Genomic DNA, 17,675 nt, shown 5'->3' with positions numbered 1-17,675 from the left:
ACTTTTTACTTCCCTCTCTCAGAAAGTTTACTGTCAACACGAGCAACTAGGAGTAGACTGACAGACGTGTAGCTGTCAACTTAATCAACTGGATTTAGACTGATAAGTAAACCTCCGACTGCAGTATCTTTTGGAAACACTTCATGTTTACTAGACTACGGTGTTCAAAAGAGACAGAAAACCATACGCAGATACCGTAATCTCTTTTGAAATTCCTCCTGACAATAGCACATTTCTCTAACAACTTATAACAAGACAATTTGTGGAGCCCCGGAAATGTTCAACTGCAAATCAGGTACTTGATCGTACTTCGTGACTCATATTTCCCGTATAAGGAATACAGAATGTACCTCGAAACCTTTACCATGCTAAAGAAATGCTGCAAATAATAATAACAATAATGACAGTAGTAATGATAATAATGATAATCATAATGACAAAATACTGCAAAACAAAATGTTCGAGCTCCAATGAGAAAAACAAAAGGTACGAAAAGCATACAATGAATGAACAAGCAAGCTTTTTATTGTTGAGCTAACTGTAATATCACATTTATTTTCCATAAATATTTACAAGATAATTATACTTTGAAGCCCAGAAGCAGCAACCTCCAGTGTGCACAAAGCAGCAAGGAAAGTTTTGGTTCGATTGAATTAGATGCAAAAAATTCACAATGAAACCCAAGACTTTGAGAGGCAAAAACAAGATAAAAAAGCAAAGGTTATAAAAATTACATTAGTGTTCGTTAACAATACTGTGAAAATGGTCGCTTCTGAAGATTTTTTTTTCAAAGGTAATTTAGTGCAAAGGTAACGACAAATATGCGAAAGAAAATTGAAAACGTACATGAAATTCAACTCATAAATAAATATGATGTGCTGTTGGAGTATTCATGTCTAGAAGAACCACTTTGCTTAATTTACGCTTTGGTTTGGACGTGGCGTCTGAAAAAGTGCTAGGTGTTGGTTAGGAACTATGCTTTAATCTTTTTCTTTTTGTCGTTCATGGGGGTGGGGCCAAAAACAAGCAATTTTGGAAGGGTGCAAGGCAGACCACACATGGTGAAACTGCGCGTGTGCGAGACAGTGTCGCCGTGCATGTGTTGTTCTGCAATGACTCCTTCGAAGGGGAGGAGAAGAAGAAGAAGAAAAAGAAAGAAGAAGACTGAAACCCCCAAGGGCACTTATGCAGACATAGGGTCAATAAATTGGAATTTATTGCCTAGTCTCAAGCTTGGGTCTTGTCCGTCGCCCGTTGCTGTTGTGAACACTCAGTTGTCGTGACGCATGTTTATCTTTCTGCACTTCCCCCAGCTAATTTATGGCACTTTGAAAAATATAACAACTCTGACTTGACCGTCAAAATTCAACAGTTGAAACAAAATAAGGCTAAGATTCAGTTTACATATTATATTCGCTTAAATATTGTAAACACATAGGAAAATATGAAACATTTTGATACAAACTTGAAAATGTTCCAATAAAATAAAAAAAAAATTAGACATTTAAGTAACATACAATGTCTCATTGTCATAAAAACTATAATAACACAACCAAGCACCACTTGAATAAACGAAGCTAATACCTAGGCCCTCCTTATCTAGGTCAAGGGAGCCCAAAATGGGGCTGGGCTATTGGCTGAGTAAGCTGGTCACAACACATCAGGGCCGAGCCGTCTGTCCTGGGCCAGGCGAAGCGAGGCCGGAGGCAGAGACTCTTTCGAAAGTGCAATCTGCTGTCATTTGTCGAGAGATGTCCCCTTATCTCAACAAACAAGAGCAGAAAGCTTAAAAGACAAAACTGCTCAAATGTACATAGCTTTATCTACTCCTATATTAATATATTTAAAAACTGAATAAAAAATATATCCCTTCATTAAGAGTTTATAGTAGTAGTAGAAAATGAAGCTCATAACTAGTGTCTTCATTCTGTTTTCATTGAGTAATCATAGTCATTATTTATATAAAAATAAGTAAAGTGAGCATGTGATGCTGCTTACAAATGTTATGATTAAAAGATCATGTATCCACAAAACACTTAGACTAAGACCTATATTACTGATAAAATTGAAATCATCACAGCTTTAAGCCCTTTTGATACAAGTATATAGAAACACTGGAGAATCAGTCATAAGGCAGTCAACATCACAGGTTAAAATGAGCACTGCTGGTCACAAGAAGAACTTTTGTTGAGATTTATGGCAAAACAACCTCAGTAAGTCAGTTAAAAGCTGCAGTTGGCATTGAACGGAGTTCATGATTTTGGTGCTTGTGCTTGCCATAAGCTGCATCATGAAGTCCTTTTAGTCTACGACAGGCATATAGAATTTGTGATCCTTTGTATCATGGCCTTTTTTGTAGTTTGAGGATCGAGTCTCGAGTAAAGATGCAGGGCATGGCGTAACTATTTGCCATTCACCGCGCCTGGTTATGGTTGCATCTCTCCAAGGATCATATTCAGAATGGAAGGTAATGGAAGATGAATTTCCGCGACCTCGGGCTACACGCTGTTGTTCGACTCTGTTGGTTTTAGTCATTTGTCGCTGCTCTGTGCGACTACTACTGGACATCTGTCGCTGTTCAACTTGCTGTTGGTGGTTGGCTGACCATTTACGATATTCCTCTTGACTGCTACCTGTTATGTGAGAAGAATGACCAGCAGCACCTCTAGCTGTGTCTGTTTTTGTGCCTCCTCTTAAATCTAGGGCATCTGCCTGTCGTAGAGATGAGGCCATTTCTTTAGTAGTAGCAGAAGACTCCAGTTTAGAATCTAAACTAATATGACTGGCAGAGGTTGACTTGTGAATTGCACTTGATTGTTTAGTGGTATCCATTGTGGTATATGTATCTTCACCCAGGGAGAAAGATGATTGGTTGTGATGCCTACGCCCAGTAGGAGTAACAGGACTAGCACCTGGTGGTGGGGATTTTGTTTTTGCTGATCGACTGACCGAAGCAGCTGCTGCTACTTTGCTTTCACTAGTGCTGGAAGATTCTAATTTAGCCTCTGCTGATGAAATATTTCTTTGTTCAGATGTTGTTTTTACACTTGTTGCTCGAGATTCAGCACGGGAAGCTGATTTACTTTCCCTTGTTTCTTTGGTAATAACCCTTGTGATTTTGCGACCATCTGCAGTGTAAGATTCAATTGTTTGTACATCCCTTTTGGTGTTGGAATCTGTTTTTGTTGAGCCAGACTTCTGAAGTGATGATGATTCCTCTGATTTTGTAATAGCAGTGTCTGCAGCTGACCTTAGCACAACTGTATCTCGTCTAACCTTTGAAGAACTATCTACTTGTCCATCAACAGAAAATCCTTGAACTTTCTGTGACTCAGCTACATCACGTCTAACCTTTGAAGTAGTCTCCATCTTTCCATCAACAGAAAAGCCTTGTTGATCTCTCTGTGAAACAACAGCATCACGTCTAACTTTAGAAGTTGTTTCTACACTGCCATCAACAGAAAATCCTTGAACCTTTTGAGATTCAACTCTTCCATTGACTGTTGTCTGTTCAGTTCTTGAACTTGCAAATTCACCCTCCATCTTTAAATTGTCCTCATGTCTTGTTGTTGCTGCCCTACTACCCCTACCCTGAGCTGATCTGCGACGTCCCTCAAACTCTCCTTCCATTTTAAGATTGTCTGGGTATCGTTTTTGTGGAAGACGTTCACCAGGTCCTGGGCTCCCTCTTGGATGACTTTCAAAGTCGCCTTCTGGATGAAGGTTATCAGGATATCTCTTTTGAGGTTGTCTTGAACCAACACCTGGGCTGTCCCTGGGTCGTCCTTCAAAAGCGCCTTCCATTTTCAGGTTATCAGGATATCTTTTCTGAGGCAATCTTTCACCAGTTCCAGGTTTGTCCTTAGAAGGTCCATCAATATCTCCCTCAAGTTTAAGATTGTCTGGATGTCTTTTTTGTGGTAGACGCTCACCCTTGCCTGGTGAACCTCTGGGTTTGCCTTCAAAATCACCTTCCATTTTCAAATGATCGTCATATTTATAGGGTGAACGTCTCTCACCAACTCCAGGTAGGTCCTTTGGTCTTCCTTCAAAGTCACCTGTAACTGACAAATTATCTTTTGGCTTTTTCACATCAGATCTGTCTCCTTTTATTGGACTAACACTTGGTGAGCCTCCATAGAATTCACCCTCCATTTTAAGATTGTCTTCATGCTTTTTAATTTGGGCTCTTTCCCCTTTCACCTTAAATGTCTCATTTCTCTTTACACCATCTTTATTTGGAGTACTTGTTCTCTGGAATCCTTCATGTGAACCTTCTAATTTAAGATGATCTTCATGCTTTCTGATTTCAACACGTTCTCCTTTAAATGTTGACGCACTCTTTCTCCTTCCCTCGAAAGTACCCTCCATTTTCAAGGATTCCTCATGTTTCTTAATTTCAGCTCGTTCACCTCTTGTTACAACTGTTGATTCTTTAGATATGTCCAATTCACCCTCTAACTTTAGATTATCCTTATGCTTTTTAATTGTAGCTCTTTCACCCTTTGCTACCACAGTTGTACGGCTTCCCTGGAAGTCTCCTTCTTGCTTGAGGTTGTCTTTTGGTCTTTTAACTTCAGCTCTTTCACCTCTTCCAGTAACTGAAGATTTTCTTCTACCTTCAAACTTTCCTTCCATTTTTAATGAGTCTTCATGTTTCTTAATTTGAGCTCTCTCACCTCTGCCAACTGTTTCCTCTTTGACAAATGTCATATCTCCTTCAAGTTTGAGTGAGTCTTCATGTTTTTTAATAGCAGCACGCTCACCCCGTATTACAGATTCCTTTCTTTCAATAGATAAGTCTCCTTCCATTTTCAGGTTGTCCTTTTGTCTCTTAATTTCAGCTCTCTCTCCTCGACGAACCGCTGACACCTTTCTACCTTCAAATTCTCCAGTAGTTTTAAGAGTATCTTCATGCTTCTTTATTTCTGCTCTTTCTCCTTTTGTGGCAAATGTTTTCTTTGTTACTTCAAGATCACCTTCCATCGTGAGGTTATCAGCATGTCTACTGATTTCAGCTCGTTCCCCTCTGACAGCTGCTTCCTCTCTGGTGAACGTCATATCGCCTTCCATTTTAAGTGTATCAGAGTGTTTTACAATTTCAGCCCGTTCACCTCTTACCTGTGCAGAGGTCTTCCTCCCCTCAAATGTTCCTTCTAATTTGAGAGAATCTTCTTGTTTCTTTACTGCTGCTCGCTCACCTCTCAAAACACTTTCTACTGCTTTTCCTTCAAAGGTGCCCTCGAGTTTAAGATTATCTGGGTGCTTTTTCACAGGGGCTCTCTCCCCAGCAGGAGCAGCTTCTTTAGGTCTGCCTTCAAATTCACCTTCAGTGCGGAGATGATCAGGATGCTGTACTACTGATGCTCGCTCTCCTTGCAAATGCACCTTATCCTGTGATCGTCCCATAAATTCTCCTTCCATGTGTAAGTTATCACTGTATTTCTTGATCTCTGCACGGGCTCCTTTGTGGATTTTATATTCATCCCTTTGCAGCGTTTCCAGGTGGTACTGACCTTCCATTTTAAGGTTGTCAGACTGTTTGACTATATCTGATCTCTTTGCTTGATACAGCTGGTAATCATCAGAGGTCTGGGTCTTACCGACAAATTCTCCTTCTTGTTTCAAGTTATCCTCTTGACGATAGACTTCACTTCGAACACCTGAAACAACAGGATAGTCATAATGGGTGCTTGATTTTCCAATCCATTCCCCTTCCACATGCAGATTATCTTCAACTCGCTTGATCTGAGCTCTTTCTCCTATTGGTATGCCATCATGTTTAGGAGCCTCAAAGTCTCCTTCCATTTTTAGATTATCTGGATGTTTCTTAACAGGAGCACGTTCTCCTCTAGGAGCCTCTCCAGGCAATGGAGCATAGAAGTCACCATCCATGCGTAGGTTGTCAGGATGCTTCTTGACAGGTGCACGCTCTCCAAGTGGAGCGTCCTCTGAAAGGGGAGCATAAAATTCTCCATCCATTCGCAAGTTATCAGGGTGCTTCTTAACAACTGCTCTCTCCCCTTTTGTTATACGCTCTTGTTCCTTGCCAATAAATTCCCCTTCCATTCTCAGGTTGTCTTCTCTTCGAACTATATCAACTCTCTCCCCTTTGACAACTTTGTACTCCTCTTCCTTGCCAAGGAATTCGCCAGTTACTTTTAGATTGTCTTTGTGCTTTTTCACTTGTGCACGTTCACCTTGAGGCGCTTCCTTCTGGGTAGGAGCATAGAAATCACCACCCATTTTCAAGTTGTCAGGATGCTTTTGTACAGGAGCTCTCTCAGCCTGCGGTGCACCTTCACGTGGTTTACCTTCAAAATCACCAGTCAGCTGAAGGTTATCTGGTTGTTTCTTAATTGGTGCTCTTTCTCCTCTAGGAGCATCTCCAGGGGTTGGGGCATAGAAATCACCATCCATTCGCAAATTGTCTGGATGTTTCTTCACTGGAGCTCTTTCTCCAAATGGAGCATCTTCACGTGGTTTTCCTTCAAAGTCGCCCACCATACGTAGGTTATCAGGATGTTTTTTAACTGGTGCCCGTTCGCCCCTTGGAGCTTCTTCAGGAGTTGGGGCAATAAAGTCTCCATCCATTCGCAAGTTATCAGCATGCTTCTTAATTGATGCTCTTTCACCCTTTGTTACGCTTTCATATTCTTTACCAATGAACTCTCCCTCCATGTGTAGATTGTCTTCACGTCTAACCACTTCAACTCTTTCTCCACGCACAATTTTATATTCTTGTTCTTTTCCACGGAACTCCCCAGTCATTTGAAGATTATCTGCATGCTTTCTTATAGGTGCTCTTTCTCCTTTTGGAGCTTCGCCAGGAGAAGGAGCATAGAAGTCACCATCCATTCTTAGATTATCTGGATGTTTCTGCACAGGAGCTCTTTCAGCATAGGGAGCATCTTCTCTAGGCTTTCCTTCAAAGTCTCCTACCATTCTGAGATTATCAGGATGTTTCTTTACTGGAGCACGTTCACCACGTGGAGCTTCTCCAGGTGTTGGCGCATAGAAGTCACCATCCATTCGTAGGTTGTCAGGGTGTTTCTGTACAGGAGCTCTTTCAGCATATGGAGCACCTTCTCTAGGCTTTCCTTCGAAGTCTCCTACCATTCTGAGATTATCAGGATGTTTCTTTACTGGAGCACGTTCACCACGTGGAGCTTCTCCTGGAGTAGGAGCATAGAATTCTCCATCCATTCGTAGGTTGTCAGGATGTTTCTGCACAGGAGCTCTTTCAGCATATGGAGCACCTTCTCTAGGCTTTCCTTCAAAGTCTCCAACCATTCTGAGGTTATCAGGATGTTTCTTTACTGGAGCACGTTCACCACGTGGAGCTTCTCCTGGAGTAGGAGCATAGAATTCTCCATCCATTCGTAGGTTGTCAGGATGTTTCTGCACAGGAGCTCTTTCAGCATATGGAGCACCTTCTCTAGGCTTTCCTTCAAAGTCTCCAACCATTCTGAGGTTATCAGGATGTTTCTTTACTGGAGCACGTTCACCACGTGGCGCTTCTCCTGGAGTTGGAGCATAGAAGTCACCATCCATTCTTAGATTATCAGGGTGTTTCTTCACGGGAGCTCTTTCAGCATAGGGAGCATCTTCTCTAGGTTTTCCCTCAAAGTCTCCTACCATTTTAAGGTTATCAGGATGTTTCTTTACTGGAGCACGTTCACCACGTGGAGCCTCTCCTGGAGTAGGAGCATAGAAGTCACCATCCACTCTTAGATTGTCTGGGTGCTTCTGGACTGGAGCTCTTTCAGCGTAGGGAGCATCTTCTCTAGGCTTTCCTTCAAAGTCTCCAACCATTCTAAGGTTATCAGGATGTTTCTTCACTGGAGCACGTTCACCGCGTGGAGCTTCTCCAGGAGTAGGAGCATAGAATTCTCCATCCATTCTTAGATTGTCTGGGTGTTTCTGTACAGGAGCTCTCTGAGCATATGGTGCACCCTCTCGGGGTTTTCCTTCAAATTCTCCAGCCATTTTGAGATTATCTGGATGCTTCTTAACCGGAGCTCGTTCTCCTCTTGGTGCCTCACCTGGTTTTGGAGCATAGAAATCACCATCCATTTTGAGATTATCTGGATGCTTTTTAACAGGCACTCTATCTGCAAGTGGAGCTTCTTCTCGTGGTTTGCCAGTGAAATCTCCAACCATTCGCAAATTATCTTCTCGTTTCTTGATGGATGCTCTTTCACCTATTGTCACTTGCTCATGTTCTTTTCCAATAAATTCTCCCTCCATGCGTAAGTTATCTTCTCGTCTGATTACCTCAACTCTTTCTCCTCTTATGACTTTGTATTCCTCCTCTTTTCCTTGGAATTCTCCAGCCATTTTCAGATTATCAACATGCTTTTTGACTGTAGCTCGTTCACCTTTAGGAGCTTCACCAGGAGTAGGAGCATAAAATTCTCCATCCATTCGAAGATTATCAGGATGCTTTTTAACAGGGGCTCTCTCAGCAAATGGTGCATCTTCACGGGGCTTTCCTTCAAAGTCACCCACCATTTTTAAATTATCAGGATGTTTCTTTACTGGGGCCCTTTCACCTCGTGGAGCCTCTCCAGGAGTAGGAGCATAGAAATCACCATCCATTCGAAGGTTGTCAGGATGTTTTTGAACAGGCGCCCTCTCAGCATATGGTGCATCTTCACGAGGCTTTCCTTCGAAGTCTCCCACCATTTTGAGGTTATCAGGATGTTTCCTTACTGGGGCACGTTCCCCTCTAGGAGCTTCACCAGGAGTAGGAGCATAGAAGTCACCATCTACCCTAAGATTATCAGGATGTTTCTGAATGGGAGCTCTTTTGGCATATGGTGCATCTTCACGAGGCTTTCCTTCAAAGTCTCCTACCATTCTGAGATTATCAGGATGTTTCTTCACTGGAGCCCTTTCGCCTCTAGGAGCTTCACCAGGAGTAGGAGCATAGAAGTCACCATCCATTCTTAGATTATCAGGATGTTTCTGCACAGGAGCTCTTTCAGCATAGGGAGCATCCTCTCTTGGCTTACCTTCAAAGTCTCCTACCATTCTAAGATTATCTGGATGTTTCTTTACGGGAGCACGTTCACCACGTGGAGCTTCTCCTGGGGTTGGAGCATAAAACTCTCCATCCATCCGTAGGTTGTCAGGATGTTTCTGCACGGGAGCTCTTTCAGCATAGGGAGCATCTTCTCTAGGCTTACCTTCGAAGTCTCCTACCATTCTGAGATTATCAGGATGTTTCTTCACTGGAGCACGTTCACCACGTGGAGCTTCTCCTGGAGTAGGAGCGTAGAATTCTCCATCCATTCTTAGATTATCAGGATGTTTCTGAACTGGAGCTCTTTCAGCATATGGTGCACCTTCGCGAGGTTTTCCCTCAAAGTCACCCACCATTTTTAGATTATCTGGATGTTTCTTTATTGGTGCCCGTTCTCCTCTAGGAGCTTCTCCAGGAGTAGGAGCATAGAAATCACCATCCATTCTAAGATTGTCAGGGTGTTTCTGGACAGGAGCTCTGTCTGCATATGGTGCATCTTCACGAGGTTTACCTTCAAAGTCCCCGACCATTTTAAGGTTATCAGGATGTTTCTTTACTGGGGCTCGTTCGCCTCTTGGAGCTTCTCCTGGAGCTGGAGCATAGAAATCTCCATCCATGCGAAGGTTGTCAGGATGTTTCTTTACTGGTTCTCGTTGAGCATATGGTGCATCTTCTCTAGGTTTCCCTTCAAAGTCTCCTACCATTTTCAGGTTGTCTGGGTGTTTCTTTATTGGAGCTCGTTCACCACGTGGGGCCTCACCTGGAGTAGGAGCGTAGAAGTCTCCATCCATTCTAAGATTATCAGGATGTTTCTTTGCAGGCTCTCTCTGAGCATATGGCGCATCTTCACGAGGCTTCCCTTCAAAGTCTCCAACCATTCTGAGATTATCAGGATGTTTCTTTACTGGAGCTCTTTCACCTCTTGGAGCCTCTCCAGGAGTAGGAGCATAGAAATCACCATCTACTCTAAGGTTATCAGGATGTTTCTGAACAGGAGCTCTCTCAGCATATGGTGCATCTTCACGAGGCTTTCCTTCAAAGTCTCCAACCATTTTGAGGTTATCAGGGTGTTTCTTCACTGGTGCACGTTCTCCTCTTGGAGCTTCTCCTGGAGTAGGAGCATAGAAGTCTCCATCCATCCGGAGATTATCTGGATGTTTCTTAACGGGTGCTCTTTCTGCATATGGAGCCTCTTCTTTGGGTTTTCCAGTAAAGTCTCCTACCATACGCAAATTGTCTTGCTGCTTTTTGATGGCAGCTCTTTCTCCAATGGTAACCTGTTCATGCTCTTTTCCAATGAACTCTCCCTCCATGCGCAGATTATCTTCTCTTCTAATAATTTCAACTCTCTCACTACGAACCATTTTGTATTCCTCTTCTTTTCCTTGGAATTCACCAACCATTTTCAGGTTATCAGTATGTTTTTTAACTGGAGCTCGTTCACCACGTGGAGCTTCACCAGGAGAGGGTGCATAAAAGTCTCCATCCATTTTGAGATTATCAGGATGCTTTTTAACAGGGGCTCTTTCAGCATAAGGTGCATCTTCCCGAGGCTTTCCTTCAAAGTCTCCTACCATTTTTAGATTATCAGGATGCTTCTTTACTGGGGCCCTCTCACCTCTAGGAGCTTCTCCAGGTGTAGGAGCATAGAAGTCTCCATCCATTCGGAGATTATCAGGATGCTTCTGAACAGGGGCTCTTTCAGCATAAGGTGCATCTTCACGAGGCTTCCCTTCAAAGTCTCCTACCATTCTGAGATTATCAGGATGTTTCTTGATTGGAGCCCGTTCTCCTCGTGGGGCTTCTCCAGGAGTAGGAGCATAGAAGTCTCCATCCATTCTGAGGTTATCTGGATGTTTCTGAACAGGGGCTCTTTCAGCATAAGGTGCATCTTCACGAGGCTTCCCTTCAAAGTCCCCTACCATTCTAAGATTGTCAGGATGTTTCTTAACTGGAGCCCTTTCACCTCTAGGAGCTTCTCCTGGTGTAGGAGCATAGAAGTCTCCATCCATTCTGAGGTTATCTGGATGTTTCTGAACAGGGGCTCTTTCAGCATAAGGTGCGTCTTCTCGAGGCTTCCCTTCAAAGTCTCCTACCATTCTAAGATTGTCAGGATGTTTCTTAACTGGAGCCCTTTCACCTCTAGGAGCTTCTCCTGGTGTAGGAGCATAGAAGTCCCCATCCATTCTGAGGTTATCTGGATGCTTCTGAACAGGGGCTCTTTCAGCATAAGGTGCATCTTCACGAGGCTTCCCTTCGAAGTCTCCAACCATTTTTAGATTATCAGGATGTTTCTTAACTGGAGCTCTTTCACCTCTTGGTGCTTCTCCAGGAGTAGGAGCATAGAAATCTCCATCCATTCTAAGATTATCAGGGTGTTTCTTAACTGGTGCCCTCTCTGCATATGGTGCATCTTCACGAGGCTTTCCTTCAAAGTCTCCAACCATTTTAAGGTTATCAGGATGTTTCTTTACTTTAGCTCTTTCACCCCTTGGAACTTCTCCTGGGGTAGGAGCATAGAAGTCTCCATCCATTCTGAGGTTATCAGGATGCTTTTGGACAGGAGCTCTTTCTGCATAAGGAGCATCCTCTCGTGGTTTTCCTTCAAAGTCTCCAACCATTCTTAGGTTATCAGGATGTTTTTTAACAGGTGCACGTTCACCTCGTGGTGCCTCTCCTGGAGTTGGGGCATAGAAATCACCATCCATTCGAAGGTTATCTGGGTGTTTCTTTACTGGTTCGCGTTGAGCATAAGGTGCATCCTCTCTTGGTTTTCCTTCAAAGTCTCCAACCATTTTAAGATTATCAGGATGTTTCTTTACAGGTGCTCGTTCACCCCGTGGTGCTTCTCCTGGAGTTGGAGCATAAAAGTCTCCATCCATTCTTAGGTTATCAGGATGCTTTTGAACAGGAGCTCTTTCAGCATATGGGGCACCTTCACGGGGTTTTCCCTCAAAGTCTCCAACCATTTTTAGATTATCAGGATGTTTCTTAACTGGAGCACGTTCACCTCGTGGTGCCTCTCCTGGAGCTGGGGCATAGAAATCACCATCCATTCGAAGGTTATCAGGGTGTTTCTTTACTGGTTCTCGTTGAGCATAAGGTGCATCCTCTCTTGGTTTCCCTTCAAAGTCTCCAACCATTTTAAGGTTATCAGGATGTTTCTTTACAGGTGCTCGTTCACCCCGTGGTGCTTCTCCTGGAGTTGGAGCATAGAAGTCTCCATCCATTCTTAGGTTATCAGGATGCTTTTGGACAGGAGCTCTTTCAGCATATGGGGCACCTTCACGGGGTTTTCCCTCAAAGTCTCCAACCATTTTCAGATTGTCAGGATGTTTCTTAACTGGAGCACGTTCACCTCGTGGTGCCTCCCCTGGAGTTGGGGCATAGAAATCACCATCCATTCGAAGGTTATCAGGGTGTTTCTTTACTGGTTCTCGTTGAGCATAAGGTGCATCCTCTCTTGGTTTCCCTTCAAAGTCTCCAACCATTTTAAGGTTATCAGGATGTTTCTTTACAGGTGCTCGTTCACCCCGTGGTGCTTCTCCAGGAGTTGGAGCATAGAAGTCTCCATCCATTCTGAGGTTATCAGGATGCTTTTGAACAGGAGCTCTTTCGGCATATGGGGCACCTTCACGGGGTTTTCCCTCAAAGTCTCCAACCATTTTCAGATTGTCAGGATGTTTCTTGACTGGAGCACGTTCACCTCTTGGTGCTTCACCTGGAGAAGGTGCATAGAAATCTCCATCCATCCTAAGATTGTCTGGGTGTTTCTTCACTGGAGCTCGTTCTGCATAAGGAGCCTCTTCACGTGGTTTACCCTCAAAATCACCCAAAAGTCTTAAGTTATCAGGATGTTTTTTAATTGCTGCTCTTTCACCAACAGTAATTTGTTCATATTCCTTGCCAATGAATTCACCCTCCATGTGAAGATTATCTTCTCGTTTTATGACTTTCACTCTTTCACCTTTCACAATTTTATATTCTTCCTCTTTTCCTTGGAATTCACCTACCATTTTTAGGTTGTCTGCATGTTTCTTTACTGGAGCTCGTTCACCGCGCGGAGCTTCCCCTGGAGTTGGAGCATAGAAGTCTCCATCCATTCTTAGATTATCAGGATGTTTCTTTGCAGGCTCTCTCTGACCATATGGTGCATCTTCACGAGGCTTTCCTTCAAAGTCTCCTACCATTTTCAGGTTATCAGGATGCTTCTTTACTGGAGCCCTTTCACCTCTTGGAGCCTCTCCAGGAGTAGGAGCATAGAAATCTCCATCCATTCTAAGGTTATCAGGATGTTTCTGAACAGGAGCTCTTTCAGCATATGGTGCACCTTCACGAGGCTTTCCTTCAAAGTCACCCACCATTTTCAGATTGTCAGGATGCTTCTTAACAGGTGCACGTTCACCTCTTGGAGCCTCTCCTGGGGTTGGAGCATAGAAATCTCCATCCATTCGTAGGTTATCAGGATGTTTCTGAACAGGAGCTCTTTCAGCATATGGTGCACCTTCACGAGGCTTTCCTTCAAAGTCACCCACCATTTTCAGATTGTCAGGATGTTTCTTAACAGGAGCACGTTCACCTCTTGGAGCCTCTCCTGGAGTTGGAGCATAGAAATCTCCATCCATTCTAAGGTTATCGGGATGTTTCTGAACAGGAGCTCTTTCAGCATATGGTGCACCTTCACGAGGCTTTCCTTCAAAGTCACCCACCATTTTCAGATTGTCAGGATGTTTCTTGACAGGAGCACGTTCCCCTCTTGGAGCCTCTCCTGGAGTTGGAGCATAGAAATCTCCATCCATTCTAAGGTTATCGGGATGTTTCTGAACAGGAGCTCTTTCAGCATATGGTGCACCTTCACGAGGCTTTCCTTCAAAGTCACCAACCATTTTCAGATTATCAGGATGTTTCTTTATTGGAGCCCTTTCTCCTCGTGGAGCTTCTCCAGGTGTAGGGGCATAAAAATCTCCACCCATCCTTAGATTGTCAGGATGTTTCTGAACAGGAGCTCTCTCTGCATATGGTGCATCTTCTCGAGGTTTACCTTCAAAGTCTCCTACCATTTTTAGGTTATCAGGATGTTTCTTTACAGGGGCACGTTCTCCTCTTGGTGCCTCCCCAGGAGTAGGAGCATAGAAGTCGCCATCCATCTTGAGATTGTCAGGATGTTTCTTAACAGGTGCCCTTTCAGCATATGGAGCATCTTCCTTTGGTTTTCCAGTGAAATCTCCTACCATGCGTAAGTTATCTGGATGTTTCTTAATAGAAGCTCTTTCGCCAATAGAAACTTGCTCATGCTCTTTGCCAATAAACTCACCCTCCATGTGTAGATTATCTTCTCTCCTTATTACTTCAACTCTTTCTCCTCTTGTTACTTTATATTCTTCTTCTTTCCCTTGGAATTCCCCAACCATTTTGAGATTATCTTCATACCTTTTGACTCTAGCTCGTTCACCTTTAGGAGCCTCTCCTGGAGTAGGAGCATAAAAATCACCATCCATTTTTAGATTGTCGGGATGTCTTTGGACAGGGGCTCTTTCCCCCTGTGGGGCATCTTCACGAGGCTTTCCTTCAAAGTCTCCACCCATTCTCAGGTTGTCTGGATGCTTCTTTACTGGTGCTCGTTCACCTCTTGGGGCGTCACCAGGAGTTGGAGCGTAGAAGTCCCCATCCATGCGGAGATTGTCTGGATGTTTCTTTACTGGTTCTCTTTGACCATATGGAGCATCTTCACGTGGTTTTCCTTCAAAGTCACCAACCATTTTCAAATTATCTGGGTGTTTTTTAACAGCAGCACGTTCACCACGCGGAGCTTCTCCTGGAGCTGGGGCATAGAAGTCTCCATCCATACGAAGATTATCTGGATGTTTCTTCACTGGAGCCCTTTCAGCATAAGGAGCATCTTCTCTTGGTTTACCTTCAAAATCTCCAATCATTTTTAAATTATCTGGATGCTTTCTTACTGCAGCTCGTTCACCCCTAGGTGCTTCCCCAGGTGTTGGGGCAATAAATTCCCCATCCATTTTGAGATTATCAGGGTGCTTCTTTACTGGTGCACGTTCAGCACGTGGAGCCTCTTCACGTGGTTTTCCAGTAAATTCTCCTACCATACGCAGGTTATCATCATGTCTCTTGATCTCAGCTCTTTCTCCAATTGTGACCTGCTCATGTTCCTTTCCAATGAATTCTCCTTCCATATGAAGATTATCTTCCCTCCTTACTACCTTGACTCTTTCACCCTTGACTATTCTGTATTCTTCTTCTTTTCCTTGGAAGCTTCCTGTCATTTTTAAATTATCAGGATGCTTTTTGACGGGTGCCCTTTCTCCTCTTGGAGCTTCTCCTGGTGTTGGTGCATAAAAATCACCATTCATCTGCAGGTTATCAGGATGTTTCTTAACTGGTGCACGCTCTCCTTTTGGGGCTTCCCCTGGTCTGGGAGCATAAAATTCCCCATTCATTTGCAGATTGTCTGGGTGTCTTTTTACAGGTGCTCTGTCACCAACTGTTATTTGTTCATACTCTTTGCCAATAAACTCTCCTTCCATTCGTAAATTATCTTCTCTTCTTATGACCTCTGCCCTTTCTCCTTTAATCATCCTGTAGTCTTCCTCTTTTCCAACGAATTCTCCTGTCATAGTCAAGTTGTCAGGGTGTCGTTTTACTGGAGCTCTTTCCCCCTTGGGAGCCTCTCCAGGTTTTGATGCTGTAAATTCACCTTCCATTCGAAGATTGTCAGGATGTTTTTTGATGGTTGCTCGGTCACCTACAGTTACTTTTTCATATTCTTTTCCAGTGAACTCTCCTTCCATTTGCAAATTATCCCTATGATGGATTATCTCTGCTCTTTCACCCTTAAAAGTCCTGTATTCTTCCTCTTTACCTTGGAAGTCACCAGTCATACGAAGGGTATCAGGGTGTTTCTTTGTAGGTGCTCTCTCTCCATAGGGTGCATCCTCACGTGGTTTTCCAGTGAAATCTCCAGATAATTTTATATTATCAGGGTACTTTTTAATTGGTGCCCTTACACCAACAGGTGCTCCTTCAGTGGGTCGTGGTTCAAAATCTCCTTGCATTTTTAGGTTATCTTCATGTCTCACTACTTGAGCTCTTTCACCTTTGAACTTCTGGTATTCATATTCTTTGCCAGTAAAGCTTCCCTCTAGTCTCAAAGAATCTTCATGCCTCTGGATTTCAGCTCTTTCCCCTTTGAATGTCATTTGTTCTCTCTTTTCTACATTAAATTCTCCTTCCATGTGCAACTGATCTTCTCTTCGCACAACCTTAGCCCTCTCTCCTTTCAGAGGTGCTTGATCTTGAGGTTTACCTTCAAAGTCTCCCTGTAGCTTTAGATTGTCAGGATGCTTTTTAGTTTTTGCTCTTTCTCCTTTTACTGGACTTCTGCCTCTTGATTTTGGTTCAAAATCTCCTTCAATTTTCAGATTATCAGGATGCTTCTTAATAGCTGCTCGTTCACCCTTTGGAGGTGACTCAGGTGAGCGACCAAGGAAATCTCCTTCAACTTTCAAGTTGTCTGGGTGCTTCTTTGGGGATACTCTCTCACCCTTTGTTGGACTGCGGCTTCTGTCCATACCTTCAAAGGTGCCTTCCATTTTTAAATTATCAGGGTGTCGTTTGATCATTGGACGTTCTCCCTTCACAGGGCTACGGCTTCTTGACCGGCCAGTAAATTCCCCTTCCATCCTTAAGTTATCTGGGTATCTTTTAATCATTTCTCTGTCTGGCATTGGCACCCCTTCAGTTGGCTTGGTTTCAATGTCACCTGAAAGTTTCAAATTATCAGGGTATCGCTTCATTGCAGCCCTTTCACCCATTGGGGCATCTTCCTGGGGTTTCCCTTCAAAGTCGCCTTCTAGCCGGAGATTGTCAGGGTGTTTTTTCATTGGGGCTCTTTCCCCTAATGGTGTCTCATCTACAGGCCTGCCTTCAAAAGTGCCTTCTATCTTAAGATTGTCAGGATGGCGTTTTAACAGCTCTCGTTCCCCTTTCAATGGTGATGTTTCCTTAGCTTTTCCTTCAAATATGCCTTCCATTTTTAGATTATCTTCATGTCTAGTTATTTTTGATCTTTCAGCCTGTTCATATGTACTATACTCTGCATTTGATCTATTCATGTACATTTCTCCTTCCAATTTTGTCCAAGTCTTTTTCCTCTGCAGTTTTGGTTTGTCACCTGTTTTTTCTGTGAATTCCGAATGGGCAGAGGACTGCATTGCCTCGAGTTCTCCTTCGATCCTCATGTTGTCTTGATGGACAATTCGCTGGGAGTGTGCAACAGACTCGTGTTTCTGATAAGTTTCTCTGCTGGATGAAACGCTGCTAAATTCACCATCTAATTTTAAAGTGTCATGATGATGCTTTCTATCCACTCTCTCACCTTGGACAACAGTGTAGCTGTTTTTATTTGTGCTGACACCTAAAACAAAAGCAAAATCTCAATTAAAGCAAAAGAAGTTATTAAAACATTCAAGATGAAAAGTCCCCTCAAGAAAAACTTTGCTTTAATTATTTCACCAATATAGGACTTAATGACAGTAAACAAGTTAGTGATTTGGAGGTAGTTACAAAGAAGAAACACATTCTAGTAAATTAATCCTAACGAAGATTATACACATACATAGAATTTAAC

The 17,675-nt window shown here is 43.2% G+C and overlaps 1 protein-coding gene across 6 annotated transcripts in view; it reads right to left on the bottom strand.

Annotated features, from left to right (window-relative positions):
* Positions 1-507: 507 nt before the first annotated feature.
* LOC136847153 (uncharacterized) overlaps positions 508-17,675 on the bottom strand; it is a 176,018-nt gene continuing 158,850 nt past the window's right edge. For all 6 annotated transcript variants that reach the window (XM_067118553.1, XM_067118552.1, XM_067118550.1 and 3 more), the window contains one exon: positions 508-17,462. In XM_067118553.1, the coding sequence (XP_066974654.1) occupies positions 2,302-17,462 (15,161 nt within the window). In that variant the 3' untranslated portion in view covers positions 508-2,301. The remainder of the gene's footprint in view (positions 17,463-17,675) is intronic.

The sequence above is a fragment of the Macrobrachium rosenbergii genome, chromosome 16 (genome assembly GCF_040412425.1).
Source record: "Macrobrachium rosenbergii isolate ZJJX-2024 chromosome 16, ASM4041242v1, whole genome shotgun sequence".
In the NCBI taxonomy this organism is placed as follows: Eukaryota; Metazoa; Arthropoda; class Malacostraca; order Decapoda; family Palaemonidae; genus Macrobrachium; species Macrobrachium rosenbergii.
The sequence above is the reverse complement of the archived record's forward strand: the minus strand, read 5'-3'. Positions and strand labels throughout refer to the sequence as shown.